Source organism: Trachurus trachurus (genome assembly GCF_905171665.1).
Source record: "Trachurus trachurus genome assembly, chromosome: 11".
Lineage (NCBI taxonomy): Eukaryota > Metazoa > Chordata > Actinopteri > Carangiformes > Carangidae > Trachurus > Trachurus trachurus.
The window spans coordinates 19,657,722-19,674,037 of record NC_139904.1 but is presented as its reverse complement, the minus strand read 5'-3'; the positions used below and the strand labels follow the sequence as shown (position 1 = coordinate 19,674,037).

Genomic DNA, 16,316 nt, shown 5'->3' with positions numbered 1-16,316 from the left:
TGGGGATGAAATCTGTCTGTGGAGAAATCACCTGCGGGGAAATATGATTGGATGAGATCACAACCTCGCTGGAACGTAATTTGCATGTCATCTAAATGGGATCTGCCCCCGATGCTCGGGAGGTCAAAAGGCGTCCGATTAGTCGGATGGGGACGACTCCGTCCCCTGATTGGCTGAGAGGAGCAACAATGGCAGGTGAAGTGCTGCTGCTCAGGCTGCTGCTCCCACTGTGAGCTGCAGGACTGCCCTCTTCTGGCTGCTTTACAAAGCTCCACAGTTTGATAGCAACAGGAAAACACACATACGCACAAACACAAACACAAACATGACATCCTGTATTTAAAGACAGACAAAATTCTGGCTGGCAGTTGTTGTTTTTAATCACATTAGAGCTGAGGAATAAAAATAAACACAAAGAGCATGAGAGTGCAGTGCACAGAGTGTCTCAGTTAACCACATACAGAGTCTTATTTATACATATATTTATATAATAGAACCATTTCTGCCACTTTTACAGCCTCTGATTGTAACACAGAAATATACCCACAATCCCTAGATGAGAGAGAAAAGAGCTAAAGAGAGCAGGACCCTCAAAAGTCATCGTCTACAATAGAAAACCTACAGGCCATTCGTTTTTTATAGGTTTATACATCAGCGAGGTGTCAGTATTCATTACAAAAATAGGAATATAGTTGATATAGAAGCACTGGGCGCTGAGTGGGTGAGGGGGAGTGAGGATGTGGCTGCGCTCTCCCATCAGTGACGTTACTGGTAATGACCACCCGTCTGTCCGTCCGTCCACCCACCCACCCAACACACACACACGCATATACACACACACACTCCCAACCCAGGAGATGGAGCGCCATCCTGGGACACTGTGTGCCTCCATGAGTGATGTACAGCAGTCCAGCCCAGACATTGAGTCAGTTATTGATGAAAACCAGTTACGGTTTAAATTAAACTGTTAACAAAGCCATTAGAAAATGGGTACATAAAAAATAATCTTGGAGGCAAGAGGAGAGGGTTAGTGCTTTGATGAAAGTGGAGATAGTTCAGGAAAAGTGCTGTCAGAGCCAGGGAACATGAGATGGAATAAAAAAATAAAATAAAAAAAAGGTGAGGGTGAGATAGAAATAGAAAACCTCAGTGAAAGATGAAGTAAAGAATAGCAAAGTAATAATGGGTTTCAGGGAGAAGTGCAAAGCAGCTCAGAGATGCCATTCACTTGGGTTTCTACAGCTGCTGATAGTGAGAAAAAAAAACACAAAAGATGAGAAGAAAGGGAGCTGGGGGAGATAAAGTGTTATTGCTGGGGGTAGTTTTCTTTTATTTGGTGTTAACGTGTGAGAGGAGGAAATGAGGGGATGGAGAGGAGAGTTATTGCTGAGGGTAGTAGGGCTGCTGCTGTGGTGGTTGCTGGGGGTATCCAGGGTAGGGCTGTCCGGCAGGAGGGGCTGCTGGGTATCCTCCCTGTCCCGGGGTGCCCTGGTAGGGCATGTAGGGCATGTTGGGCATGTTGGGCATGTTGTACTGGCCGTAAGGGTAGGGGTTGTAGCCCATAGGCACCTGGAAATACCTGCACAGACACGACAGAGAGAGAAACACAGATGAGCCAGCGAACTATTCAGATGATGAACAGAAACACTCACATAAAACTGACATGGTGTGATTAGTAATGTCATTTCAACCTATTACTTCATTAAAAAAACAACATTAATGGGGTCCTGGAAGCTGTTTTCAAAAGGAAAATGTTTTTAAATTTGTACCTGTATGATGGACTTGAATATACAAAGCAAGACAAATACCTTTTGCGGGTGTTGTTAAAAGGCTTTGACCAGAAATTGGCAAAGACAAACCAACAATAAATGAGTGTGTGTATGTGTATATATATATATATATATATATATATATATATATATATATATATATATATATACATATACACTAACATTTTTGAAGAGAATTGGTCAAAATGACTCAGCTATGTGTCGACTGTAAGACCTGATTTCATATATGGTAAAGATAAGGTCAAACCCTTTAAGAGGGAATGTGTTTCCTCTTAAAGTGAGAGTGAGGAGTTTGAGGATCGCAGGTGTTTTGGCAGCTGAAAATAAGACTAAAAAAAAAGGAGAGTGGCCATCAGGAAACAATCCCACTGTTCTCACCGTCCTCACATCAGTATAAATACTCCACTCATACACATCAAACGTGCTCTGAACCCCGGACGCTGCGGCGGAAAGCTCACCCTGGGTAGCCTTGGTAGGTGGGGTAAGGAGGTCCTTGAGCCTGGGTGGGTGGGGCCACAGGTGGGGGGTTGTTGGTTGGAGGGCCGGTGGGCAGCGCGCTGGTGGGAGTCGTGGACGCTGCCTGAGGGCTGAAGGCGGGAGGAGGGGGCCTGGCTGGGGGCTGGGCCTTTGCGGCGGCGGGCTGCTGCTGCGCCTGTTGAGGCTGTTGAGGTTGCTGAGGAAGAGAGGAGGACGACAGATTGATATGTAGCCATCTGCTTTTTATAAAGTTCGCAGGTATTCAGTGTTTGGCTCCGCAAGCCGCCGCTTACAAACACAGTCCTGGGTGCAGGGGTCGGGCCGGGAGCAGGGGTGCTCTGATAGGCCGGGACGTTGAAGTTCGGAGCGCTGGGCTCTCTGGCGATGCTCTGCTGCAGCTCCCTGAGGGAAGAGGTCAAACATTAACCAGCTCGTCACGTGACCGCCACACAAACCAATAACAGACAGAGTACGTACTTCAGGAGTTCATCCCGCTCCGTCTTGCGAGCGAAAACGATGTCGCTGCATTTGTTCTGGAACTTCAGCAGGATTTCTGTCAAGTCGTTGTAGAACTGATCGAGGAGAAATGAAAAGAGGCACAAAAATAAATCTCACCTGGTTCGGGAACCAACGTAACATTTACGTCGAGACATGCATCGCTGTGCCGTGTGTTGTGCTGAGTGCGTAGTGTACCTTGGTGCCTTCGCGCAGGTTGCTGCTGATCTCGACGTAGCTGTCGTGGGCCGAAGCCAGCTTCTTCAGGACCTCCTCCCTCTGGTTGGTCTCCGTGTTGGACTGCTTCAGACTGCTGAACTCCTGATGGGATGTCTGGAAGGCGATCACAGGTTGAAAACAGAGATCACAGACTGCCGAGAGATTAACCTCTGAAACTTCGTGGAAACTGAGTAGATTTATGTGCAGCGAGCTATAAACTCAGAGGGTTTCAATCACTCTTTGGATTTTAACCGCACCTGCTGTGAGATCTGCCTGCATGCGCGTTTTTCTGTTTGGTACAGGTGAAGCTTTACACCTGTGCCACCTGGTGTGTGTGTGTGTGTGTGTGTGTGTGTGTGTGTGTGTGTACCTGCACTTGTCCCAGCAGCTCCTCCTGTGTGCGGAGGCTGGCCTGTACCCTCTGGTTGTAGGTGCCGTACAACTGGTCGAGCTGGGAGAGCGACAGCTGCTCCTCGTTGATGCCTCCGTCCTGGGCGAGCGCCGTCAGGAAGGTGGCGGACATGTCGAAGGTCACGGCCTTGATCTCTCCCTCCAGCGTCTCCCTCTCCCTCTTCACCTCGTCCAGCTGGGCGAGCTGGGAGCGCAGCACGTTCACGACCTGGAACGAACAAATCGTCACTTTTCCATCCATCTCTCTCAGCACACGACGCCTGCGGTCTGTAGAGCCCCTCACCCCCCCCCCCCCTTTTTTTTTTCACTTTAGCATGGATGCAGCGTTTCTTGAGACATGCACTTCTTCACTCTTTCCCCAGTTCTGCTTGCTTCGTCCTTTAAGTTCCCCAGTGAAACACAATGCAATGTCAGCAAATAAAATGAAAAATGGAGCTACTGTGGGGAGGGGGGGAAAGAGCCATAAAGTACAGAGTGTCCGCCGGGTGGTTGTGTACAGCCGGTTTCTACTTGTGTGTGTGTTTATGTGGCCACACAAAATATCCTGGGATGAGGCGGCAGACAGCGAAAAAACAAGTGTAGCTTCACATTAACCGGCTGCTCAAGCAAAGATATGAAGATGAAAATACTGGGCGGACGCACCTCGCTGCCCTGCAGGGTTTTGGTCGGGTTGGCGGAGGGGATGGCGGCGTTGAGCTCGTCCTCGGATTTACACAGCAGGGTGATCATGTCACAGTGGGTGCTGTAGCGGTCTCTCACCACCTGGTCGGCCTGCACAGCCTTGTCCAAGATGTTGCGGAAGTTATTTCCCTCTGGGTAAAAAAAAGAGGAGAGAAGAGGGAAGGTTAGAGAGGACGAGAGCGAAGGACAGATGAGGACCGTGGTCAACAGGGAGTAGAAACAAACAGGAAATGTGTAGAAGTGTGTGTGTGTACGTGTGTACCTGCACGAAGGGGCTTGTACAGGTCTCCAGAGGGGGTCCTGTTCCAGCGCTGGTTGAACTTGGATCTCAGCTCATTGTCCGTTGTCTCTTCATCGTCCAGCATCTTCAGAGACTGATGGACAAAAAAAACACAAACTTACTGAGTGCAGACAGGAAATATTTACACTCCCACTAACACACACATTAAATGATCTGATGACCAGGCCTTCATTACTCATCATCACTTTGGGTCGTGTATGCACCGACTTCGCTGGAACTCACTGTGTAGTTACTCAGCAGTCTTCTGGCAACAATACAGGAGACACATTCATGTCGGGTTGCAGCTAACAGCTTTGTTCATTATTGATTATTTGCTCTCACATATGACTCAATTGTTTTGTCAACCAAATGTAAGACAACAAAGTTAACAAGCCAAAAGTATTGAAGGAAAGATGGAGGAACAAAAGCCTCATATTTAAGAACCTTAAACCTGCAAATGTTTGGTATTTTTTCTTGCTAAACAACTGCTTACGTCTTTCCAAAAAAGTTAAAATCACACAGTTTGCGTTTAAAACTAATAAATAAACAATATACAGTCTGTTTCTTGGCCAGCAGATATGTACTTTTCTGTTTTTTTTTGTTCTCATTTGGAGTTATTGCTCTTTGTCTGTATACAACAGAGCTGCCGACTTTTTGGGGGAAATCAGGACTTTTCCACTCTGCCAGCAAACTTGGAAGCAGATTGTGTTTTATGTTTTATGTTTTACCTCCCATCTGTTTATTTGTTTGTCAGTGAGATGTCTAAAAAATGGGTTGGCTGACGTTGGTGGACAAACAGTCCTTGGCCCGAAGATCAGTGGATTAGATTTTCAGTGATGATCCTGATCTGGGATTTCAGCCATTAGGAACGATTATGAGTTTTTAGTCTTCATGTGTTCTTCTGGTCGTGGTGGTAGAAAACTCCCAACATCTAGGATGTCCAAGTCAGCTGTTCAGCAGCATTACATTCATATGCTGCTTTGTCACGGAACCAAAGCCATGTGAAAAACAAGCTTGTAAAGTGGAGCTACTTCTAATTGTGCCGCCTTTACTTTTTAAAACGACTTCAGAGTGCGATTTGTAACGAGGTGAGAGGTTAGATCGCCGCCATGTGTTGTCGTCACATGTGTGTAATTCAGTGCGTCTCTGCTTGTTCCCGACACCAACCTCATCCAGGATCTCTCTGTTGCGAGTCAGAAGCTCGGGCAGATCTCTGATCAGCTGCTCGATGCTCTGCAGTCCTCCCTGCTGCACAATGTTTCTGGCCTTCTCAGCAATGGATTGTGGGATCGAGTCTCCTGACAGATCCTCCAGAGCGGCCGGCAGGTTCAGGGACGCCAACACTCTGATGGACAGTTACACATAATCAATTGTTATTACGGTTTCTCAAAGCTGCCACCAGTTACACTGCTTACCCCTGAACAGGTCTCCAGTCCATCACAGGGCTAACATGTACAGACACACACACACACTCACACCTGTGGGCATCGTTAAACACCAACAAGGCACAGGGAAAAAGGTAAATCAGGTAAACTACACACACACAAACACCCGTCCTATCACCAGGTCACAATTTCAGATCAAAAAATAATTTCGCAACATTCAACTTGATTCATCACCTGTTACATTATTGCATATTCACAATCTTAACATTAAAAACAAGCAATGTAACTCGTTCAACTTCATAAAAGTATTAATTCAATGAAATTATATCATTAGTATTTTCAAACAGTGTGAAAACAGGGCTCGGTTGTTACTACAAAACATTCTGAGTACTACAACATTTTAATGGTACCCGACGCACCATTATGTTATGAATATTTAATAAATCAATCCATGCCAGACAGAGGCACTCACAGACGTGCTCTTTGGGAGACAATTACACAAACATTAGTGCACACCGACATGCATGAGCCCAGGCAGAGTTACTTCTATGGAGTAAAAGGATAACAGACCCGTTGCAGAGGTTGGTGGCCTCCCTCATGGATCCCACCAGTCTGTTGATCGTCTCAGCCTTTCTCTGGCCGTAAATGCTCATGGACTGCTGCACCGCCATGGGAACCATCTTCTCAAACAAGTCTGAAGAGGAAATAATGATCGATTGGAGAAACAGAAGCCAGTGTTTTGTTGATGAAGTTACCAAGTATCTACAGGATTAGTTGACATTTTTAGAGCGTAACTTTGAATGGAGTTAAGTTAAAATAAAAAAAGGTTTTTTCTCCCAATATTAATGGAGGAAAAACTGCATTTTTTCACCAAAACCCACAGTGAATCACGGGAATTATCACTCACTCACCCTGACATTATACTCTGATTATGTAAAAATAATGAGACAGTTGCTTTTATTTGCATTGTCTGGTAAATGCTGGCTGAAACTAAGTTAAAACTAGTTATCACAGATATCAAACATGTTTGCCTGCATTTTAAAAAACTGCTCAACCAATCAACCTCAAACTTTGCACTTGTTTGGACCCTGAGTAACACACCTGCAGTGTGGACAAAAGTTTTTGGGACAGACGGTTTGAGACACTTTCATATGTCACTTTTCTACATGTTACGTCTGGGAAGTGTGAAGCACAACTTAAATATAAACAATTTAAGACCAATTTAAGATCAGTGTGGTGAACACACATCTACAGTTGGCAGTTTTGTGGAAAGACTGGAACTAACATGGCTAACACCTCGTATGTTAACAAGTAGCGAAGACAACCATTAACATAATCAAACAATTTCTTCAAAACTTATGATGTTATCTGTCCCATCATGATGCTGCTGATACTTAGTTTTATGTCTCTGGGTGTGTCGGTCTGTCTCAACAATGGGAAGCTGTGTGATGTGTGGTACCTGAGAATTTCTGGCTGAGTGGGGGAGTGATGGCCGTGGCCTTGACCAGCGCTGCCTTGCCGATGTGCTCCAGGTCCTTGACTTCAGGGACACGGTCGTGGTAGATAAAGTCGTTGTCTTTTTTGGCTGCGGTGAGGGCTCGGTTGATCTTCTCAGTCAGATCTTTCACACTCACGTACTCATCGTAACGAGAGGCCACCGTCTTCACCAGCTCTGCTGCATGCTGGAGGAAATTTGAGTACAAAATTTACTTGATGAGTGATTTTTATGTTTACTTTAGATTGAATTTGGTTTATAGATAAGAATTCATCCAAATTATGATAAATGAGAGGCCATTACTTGAAAATAAAACACATTATTCTCTGAGTGTATCTGAGACTGCGACAAAACAATTAAGTTATGCAAAAGGCGTGTACCTGCAGGCGAGCGATCTCCTCTCCAAAACGCTTCTTCTGCTTGGCCAGGATGCTCTGGTGCAGCTCGGCGTTGGCCTGCATGATGCAGTGCTTGGCTGCCAGCACCGGCAGCACTTCCTGAAAATAAAAATACTGACCAGGGAGAGGCAACCACAGAGCAACACACAGGCACACAAACATATATTCACACCACACACACACACACACACACACACAATGGCAAGGCAAACCACAAAAATGGCAAATGCACACCAGCAAAGTCAAATAACGAATGACATCACAAAAGCCAATCACAAACAGGCACAAGCGGTCAGAGGAGGAGTGCGAGACACAACACAGATGCGCACGCACACATGCGTACGCGCACACACAAGCGCACGCACACCCAATGCCAACACCACCACCACGAGGGGATGCAGAAAGAAAGGAAGACGAGAGAGAAAACAGAACAGGCCATGAGTGTTTAACCTTTCAGCAAAAGCTGTTTTACCCTCAGCAAACCACCCACAGCTGCGTGTGTGTGTGTGTTTGATTTCAGGTATTCAGGGAGAACAGAGATGCTACTTGTCAGATTTGGATCAATGTCTCTAAACATGGTTTCCCATGTAAACACAAAAAATGTCGTCTTCGTTCCAAACACCTTTACAAACATCTACAAACTAAAGTGAGTGGAGCTGTTGTCACCGTGGAGAGTGACATGATTCATATAAAGTGGATTTACAACAAGGATGAGGTCGCTATCGCCTGTTATGTTCATACAGCTCAGGTTGCATCATTAAAACATAATGACTTTAGTGAAGTCTGGGCAATAAGCTGTTCTCACTGTTGCATCACAAGCTGCAACTGACTCAAGAGTTATATTAAACTTGGTTAACAATCATTTGTAAATGCAGTTATGAGTTTGTTTTTTATTAATTTATGCACAAGTGTGTGATTTATTCAGTTTTTTTTCCTTGATTAAATGGTAACTGATAATATTAGTATTGCTGTGTGACTGTGTGCGTGCGCGCATGTAGGTGTTAGGTGATCTGATGTTGAGAAAATCAATCAGGATGAAAACAGGTCAAACTGCGATTCAGTAGTAACCAACCAATCAGACTGAAAACAGGATGGAAATGGACCAATGAGAACAGAGAGAGATTACAAACTGGACAGTCCCACAACCTGAGAGCCACTCTTCAGATCGTTTTTTTCCACACACACACTCAGACACACAAAACAAATACACACACACACACACCATACAGATGCAGAACCATGCAGAGTCCAAGTTCTGTGTTGATCTCCACCACAATGAACTCATGGCTGACTGTGAGTGTGTTACTTGTTTTTTATTACACCTGAGTTTTTAGGTTAGTGTGTGACTGTGTGTGACTGTGTGTGTCCTACACATACCTTGGGAAGGTTGTCTTTGTACTGGCATTGCTTGAAGGCGTCCCCGTAGAAATCTGCTGCCTGATTGGCCAGCTTTGCGATGACAGCGTCTTTCATCTTATCTATTGGATGAAGGAGCACATATCAAAACACAGCACAGCAGCACAGATGACAAGCTGTGGTCTCACAAACCGTACATCAACCAATCAACCCATCTGTGGTTTGCTTAGACGTTACATAACAGCAGAGATTCCCCACGTGGTTTCACACCAGCGTCTTGTGCATCTAATCCATTTAAAACCAGTGTTTACACGTCTCGTCTTGCTTCTACATCCTACAAGGAGTAAAAACTCATTTACAACAAAGTCATCCCTCCCTCTCAGCAAAAACATTTCCTTTTTTCTATTTTTCCTTCTATAAAAAGAGAGCTTATTTTATGATGTCACTTTCAAAAGTACAGTGCTTAAAAACTCTGGTAAGCAACTCCCGGGACAGAACTGGGACGGAGGCCGTGTGCGGCCCGGATCACTGTCTGCTGCCACTGCTAGAAATTACTCTCAGGCAAAAAATAAAAAATCATGACTGTGTTATTAATGATGCTATTTATTTAAAGTACAACTACTCCTCTTCCTTTACATCAGCAGGACTTGTGGTGCATGTTTGACACCAGTGTCCCTAAACACTGAAACTTTTCAGACACATTACTGAGGAAACGTCTAATTAGTGGTCCTTTGTGTGTGATGCACTTTTTAAAACTAAGAACTGGGACTGATTGGGAGTCACTGCCTCGTGGTTGCATTTCTCCACAATGCAGTGAAGTTGTAGTCCGGACTCTTGATATGAAAAGAGATTAAGAAGACTTTAAAGAAGTTCGATAAAAGCTTTTTAGTGTATTTTGTCAAAAATAGTGTAGATAAATCCATGAGTTATGCTCAAAAACTTACAAGGTCAAAGTTTGTCCTTTGACCTTCAGCCACCAACATCAACTCATCCCTGAGTCCAAGTGAATGTTTGTACCAAATTTGATGAAATATTCGGTTCATAAGAATGGGAAGGATGTTGATGAGTATCAACCCATTAACGTCCCTGCAGTGGTAGGAGAAGACAACTGTCGTGTTTTGTCTTCTGGTACCTGCAGTAGCTTTGAGGAAGAAGACCTCCTGGGCCTGGGCCAGCATGATGAGGCTCAGGGTGCCGACGGTCTCAGGGGAGATGTCCATGGTGGGCTCCCTGTTCAGCGCCGACAGCACTGTGTCCTTAATGTGACCGAATGCGCCGCTGGCCAGCTGGAGAGAGGGAGACGAGGGGAAGAGGCAAAGAACAAATGAGACATTAAGGCCACGACTAATATTCAGATAATGGGATAACTGACCCCCATTGTCTACTGAATCATCACGTTTGAGCTCCGTCACACCCAGCACGTACAATCTGCAACATGTCGGTGTTCACTAGACACAGTGTCTCAATAACAACTCCTTTCTCCCGAGGCTTTCTTTACATGCTCGCAACCCATTACACAAAAACAATTTCCTACCACTGCTCACACACACGCACAGATCAGTGATGGTGGCAGCTTCATGTTTCACAAAAGGGCACTGCTTCCACATCTCAGATAAATAGATTAAATGCTCACGCTGGTTCACAGGCATGGAGTTTATTTTGATTTATAAAACATGTCAAAATTACGTGACATTCACTTTTGAAAGTATAAACCCATATGAACATAAAGTAAATGATGATGCATTTTCCTTGCCTTACATTATCAAGGTGTTACACCATATTCCTAAACATTGAGAAGCCCTGGAGTAACTTCTTCTGACAAATATTCAGGGAATAAAGAAATACAATTAACACAATGTTTGGACCTGTACAGTAAATAAAAATAAAAACGAGGAGTGCAGCTGCAGTTGTCATTACTGTACATCACTCATCTCACTCATCTCAACATATTTGAACAAGCAGTGTAACCCTGTTACTTCATCTAGCGATTTTCACTGCTGTCATGTTACACACATTACTACACAACCGTGTGTGGTACACCCACCTGATAGTATTTGGCCGCTGCCTTCAGTCCCTCATCATTGTCCAGGTTCTGCTCAGAGGCGATCTGACTGGCCAGAGCTGCTGCGTTGAACAACACGCATGTCTTCTCGTAGCCCAGACTGGCCAAAGCTGCGACACAGAAACACTGTGGTTATTAAACTTGAATGAACTTTCATCACGCACTCGCAAATATATATCCCACAGATTTTGAGCCACTAAGATCCGTCGTGGCTTCCTTCCACAGCTCTAAAAAAGACACAGGGGACAGAGTGACATGCAACTTTCATGTCGCTTAGATCTCTTGTCTGCTGTCAACTTCTGTCTTTGTGCTGGACACAGCTGTCTGTGTGGGGCTGGCGTTTTCTGAGGCCAACATTTCTACTGCTTCATTCTACATTTTCTCACCCAGAGTAAAGTGGAAAGAATCCCACAGTCATGAGCTCCCACAAATCACCACAGAGGACAAAAGATTCAAGCGTGAACAGAATAAGTGTGAAGTGTGGACTGCAACAAAAGGGCAAACTTAAGAACCAGTGTCATTGCTTTAATTTCACATCGGCTCAACACATACAGTAAACATACATTTTAAAATTATTTTATTTATTTGTGCTGAGGACCTCTTAGCCTTCGACCCTAAACACACATGCCTGTGTCATTTCTTTCTCTCCAACACATTCTTCTTTAAACTTTTTACCACACCTTGTCCTGGCTGTGTCCTGGATGTGAAGTAATACAGGTCTATTTTGTGTTGTGTGTGTGTATGAGAGAAACAAACTGATTCAGAGAAAATATGACAGATATGAACCTGTACAGATATTCTTCCACGGACACAAATGCACTTGATAAGAGGCAACTGCACCTACCAAGCTTGACTGAGCCCCCAAACAGCGATCCTTTATCAAAGGCATCCTTCCATGTGAAAGTTAAGCAGAGCTGCGGAAACAGAGAGAGGCTTTGTGAGAAACTTCTCCTGTCTGGGAACTACTGTACGGCCAACCCACAATCATGTTTGCTGCAAAAGCAATTACCTGGTTTTCAGAGAAGGGAAACTTGGGCTCGACAGCACAGAGCTGGTCATAGTATCTGTGGAGAGAAAGAAATGACAAGATTAGAACCATGTTTACTATGTCTAAACTCTAAAATACTTGCACATTTGTTTTGCACAATTCACTGTCTGTCTGTATGAAGTCAAGCTAAAAAAAAAAGCCTAAAAAAAATGAGAGAAATATGGGACTGTACAGTGAGTAATCATTGGGAAACTAGGTTAGGGGGTAATGCTTATTATGACATAACTGCAGCTTTGTGATTTGAGGAAGCGCTGCCATTTCAGAGACACTTGACAATGAGTCAGGAAAAAACATCAGATAGACAAGCACACACACACACACACACACACACACACACACACACACACACACACACTGAGATGCAGAGTCCATGACTGCTCCTCACCTATTCATCTTATCACTGTCCCTGCCTGCGATCGACTGTGTGAGCAGTCTATTATTAGAAATGACAACATGTCCAGAGGCAAGTTCGGGAATCTCCTCGCTCAAGCTCATCCACCCTGTTTTACCTGCTTTATTTCAAAGAAAGAAGGATGTGCAGGTATAAACATAAACGCAATTTGTGGGTTTATATTTAGAACATTTCATCCTTATTTCTCAATCAGACAAGGACACACACACGTGCACAGAGGAAAGCCGAGCCGGGGTGTGCCCTTCTAGTTGACTGAAGAGAAAAAGAAAACGTCCCAAACAAAACAATGGTCGCCACGGTGACACAATGCTTGTATGTCTGCTGGCCTGTGAAAAGGATAGGCCCCGTTGCCCTGGCTACCTGGCACGTTGCTAACAGACGACATGTGCACCGAGCCAAGGAGCCACAATGCTAACACTCAGCAATGGAGGCCAAACTTTGCACAGACACATTAACTTCCACTGTGTCTCTCTAATGACCTGAAACCAGGCGCTGACCGTCCCCCAAGATCTACACGTTAAATACAACACCCTCCGAAACCTCTACACATTTAGGTTAGGTAGGTAGAGTTAGGTTAAAGGTTCAGTTGGGGGAAACTTTCAGATGCTGTGAAAAATGTCCTCTTTTGTAGTACAGGTCTTTTGTTAAAGATTTCATGTCAACGTCTAGTCTCTAACATCTTACAAAAACACTGACAGAAATCAGTGATGCAAACTGAGGCCAACACCAAGACGATGCAAAGGATCAATGCATCCCAAACTTAAACTGAAACAATCAATCACCGTCTTATCACATCACAGGTAGTTTGTTTCAGAAGAGCATCACAGATCCTCAGGTGTCTTGGAGGAGTCAATGTCTTGCACTGGTCCATTTTTCACTGCACTTCGCTGCCGCCGCCTGTCAGCGCTTCACCCTCAGACCCTTGTGCTGACATGGAGCCTAATCTTGGCAAATACAACGCAACTCTATTTGTCACTCGACTCGAGCCAAAAAAATAACTCACTGCGGAGAGTGGAGGACCAGCAACCTGCAAGTGCATTCCTGGCAACCTGCATAATGCAGACAATCCCCATGCTCTGAATAACTCATGTGTCATAATGAACAAAGACTGAGGTCGACAAAGTACAAAGTCTGCTTCTATATGTGACACAGGAATGGACTAATATTGATAATATAAGGACGGACCAGGTTAGCAGTAATAACACCGCCTCCATTAAAGATTAAAGAGATACGAGTCTGCATATTCATCTATTCTGTAACAGTGAGGCTGACAGCTTCCTCTATGTTGACCATGGGACATAGAGGAAGTTTGTAACAGTCAAATAAAACCCATGTCCATCACAGTAACCCCATGCAAAACAGTTCACACTGTGACTCTCTTTGTTCTGTATATTTTGTATGTGTTTTACAATTCAAGAGCAGCTAAATTAAGTTTAAAAAAATATCCACTGGCTGAGTTCATTATGTATAAAGGCCATATATGTGTGACATGTGTCTCCCTGCCTCTGTGGAGATCTATATGTACCTAATTATATAGAGTTAAGTGGTTTCTATACATCTATATATAGATAAATAATTATATAAAGAGTTATGTACTATGTAGTCATATTAATCTCTCCTTGGGGATATAAACCGTGCCACATTGTTGTGTCTGGTGGTGGAGGATGAAGTCCCGGCCTGGGCTCCACCTCCAGCTGACTGACACCTGACAGGAAAGCTGGGTTTTCTCACCGATACTGTGTAGCTAGCTACATGGCTAAAATAAAAGTTTAATCATACCTGAGAGCAAACACATATATGTCTTGTTCACAACAGCTGTAGATTTACACTCATGTCAAAGCACCCATTCATGCTGGGGATGACATCATGAAGTTAAGACTCATTGTAATGCTCAGTAAAACCAGTTTTCCTTAAGTCCGTTCACAGCTAACTAATACCATTAACTAGTTTCGCCCCACAAGGCTAATTTCTGCTTCTGCGTCTGTGACAGTCCAGTTAGACGATGTAACAAGTCCGGGCTGTGCTCTGCTGACAGGGGAAAGCTGGCATAAATAACAAATGAGTCAGTTGTTTTGGTGAGAAATGCCTCCTAGCATCGTTAGCTCCAACTAACTGTTAGCTCCCCCGTTAGCCACTCGGAGCTAACACACCGACACACACATCTGGGTGCGGCGATGACTGGGCAAAGCTCCGCGCCACAGGTGAGGAAGTTGGCGGCAGGTAGCTCGTCGTGGTGTGCGTGTTATAAAGCGGTGAGGGGGTGTATCTACCTGAGGAGGATTTCCAGCGAGCTCTCGTGTTTGTCCAGCGGCCTCCCCAGCGCGTTTTTCCGGAGCTTGTTCAACTCCTCCACGGCGCGGACGTACTCCCCCTGCTCCTCGCCCGCAGAGTAAGTGGCCGTGACAAATTTCGACAGCGGTTTCACCAGATCCAACTCAGAGGACTTCTTTAACGGGACTGAAATAAACGTTGCCATTTCGCCCCCCCCTCCTCTGTGTCAAGTCGAAAACAAAAAAAAGGAGACGACAAGAGACGATTAGCGAGCAACGACCACAAACAACAGCGCACGACCCACTTCCTGGTCTCTCGCAGGGAACGTCAAGTGACGTCATGGGAAACGGCACCGCGCAGAATCACTGACGCTCTGATGGGAAAACAACAGAAAAGAAAAACAATTAGCTTCATCAGCTCACAGAGGCCGTCTTTTATCCCCCACGACGGGACTCTACAGCCGGATTAAGCTACTTGGAGACCCCTTAGATAAAACCGAGCTGCTGGTTCCCTTTAAATCCCCCGTTTATCCCCCATCTCTTTGTTCTGTGTTCACTATTCCCATGACTGGATATTGTATGGTGTCTTATTTTGTGTGATAATACAGCTTTCATTCCCATAGAAAGATCCAGTGTTCAAAATTAACTACCAAATACATATGTATAAAAAATATATTATCATGAGTTCGGTAAGGTTCATAATGACGTTAATATTAAAATATATTATTTTCTGATATCAATCAACCATCAGACCCATTATAGGAGGTCACCTAATTAGGTCAAACGAAAACACCTGTGTGTAGCCAAGTATTTAGTCTGTTTAATTTGATCAGAATTTGAACAGATCACTTAGTGGACATGTCGAATTAATTGTTATATATCTTTTTTCTCTTTCAGACCAAAGCAAGAGGAGTTTATAATATCATATATTTATTTCATAAGTCCTAAGACAGGTCCTTAAAGGTAATAAAAGGCTATAGTACAAAACAACAGAGACTCACTGAAATGCCCCTTGAGATATTCAGGTGTGAGCTACCAATTGTCATCAGTCCCCTGGGATACTGATAACTTGCTATTTTTTTGGTAAATAATTGCCACAGCTGTATTCACTCCTTGTCCCATGGGATTCAGTGACTCATGAAAACATTTGCATATTATACGCCTTTAACACCTGCAAACCTCTGGTAGGTGTTTTGTGCTTACATCTACTTAAAAAATACACAAGACACAGCAGTGTCATTAAAATGTCACCTCAGTTATTTATGTTGTTCATCTTCATTTGAGTGTTGTGATCTTCAAAATAAAAAAACAGACCCAGACTGACAACTGCCCAATATGTTATATAGTTTAAATGAGTTTATCTGGATTATTGGTATATGTGTGTAGCCTATATATCGGCTGTCATCTCATAATTTTGCAACAAGACACCAGAGAAAGTTATGAAATCATTTATTCCCAGCACATGTGGTTGTGTACATCTCCAGCATACCATACTGTGCACACGAGAAGCATCATCATTGACATTAGGCTGTACATA

At 44.2% G+C, this 16,316-nt stretch overlaps 1 protein-coding gene across 2 annotated transcripts; it reads right to left on the bottom strand.

Annotated features, from left to right (window-relative positions):
• Positions 1-364: 364 nt before the first annotated feature.
• pdcd6ip (programmed cell death 6 interacting protein) lies at positions 365-15,093 on the bottom strand. 2 transcript variants are annotated; one of them, XM_083982397.1, is made up of 18 exons: positions 14,780-15,093; positions 12,059-12,113; positions 11,894-11,963; positions 11,032-11,159; positions 10,120-10,273; positions 9,009-9,109; positions 7,614-7,745; positions 7,198-7,420; positions 6,309-6,432; positions 5,521-5,698; positions 4,336-4,447; positions 4,035-4,204; positions 3,352-3,600; positions 2,961-3,095; positions 2,745-2,839; positions 2,561-2,669; positions 2,249-2,463; positions 365-1,579 (listed from the first exon to the last, which is right to left on the bottom strand). In XM_083982397.1, the coding sequence occupies exons 1-18, from the start codon at positions 14,983-14,985 to the stop codon at positions 1,381-1,383; spliced, it is 2,655 nt and encodes an 884-aa protein (XP_083838523.1). In that variant the 5' UTR covers positions 14,986-15,093; the 3' UTR covers positions 365-1,380. The 2 variants fall into 2 exon arrangements, with proteins under 2 accessions (XP_083838523.1, XP_083838524.1); XM_083982398.1 differs by having other exon boundaries at positions 7,614-7,730.
• Between the last annotated feature and the right edge of the window lie 1,223 nt (positions 15,094-16,316).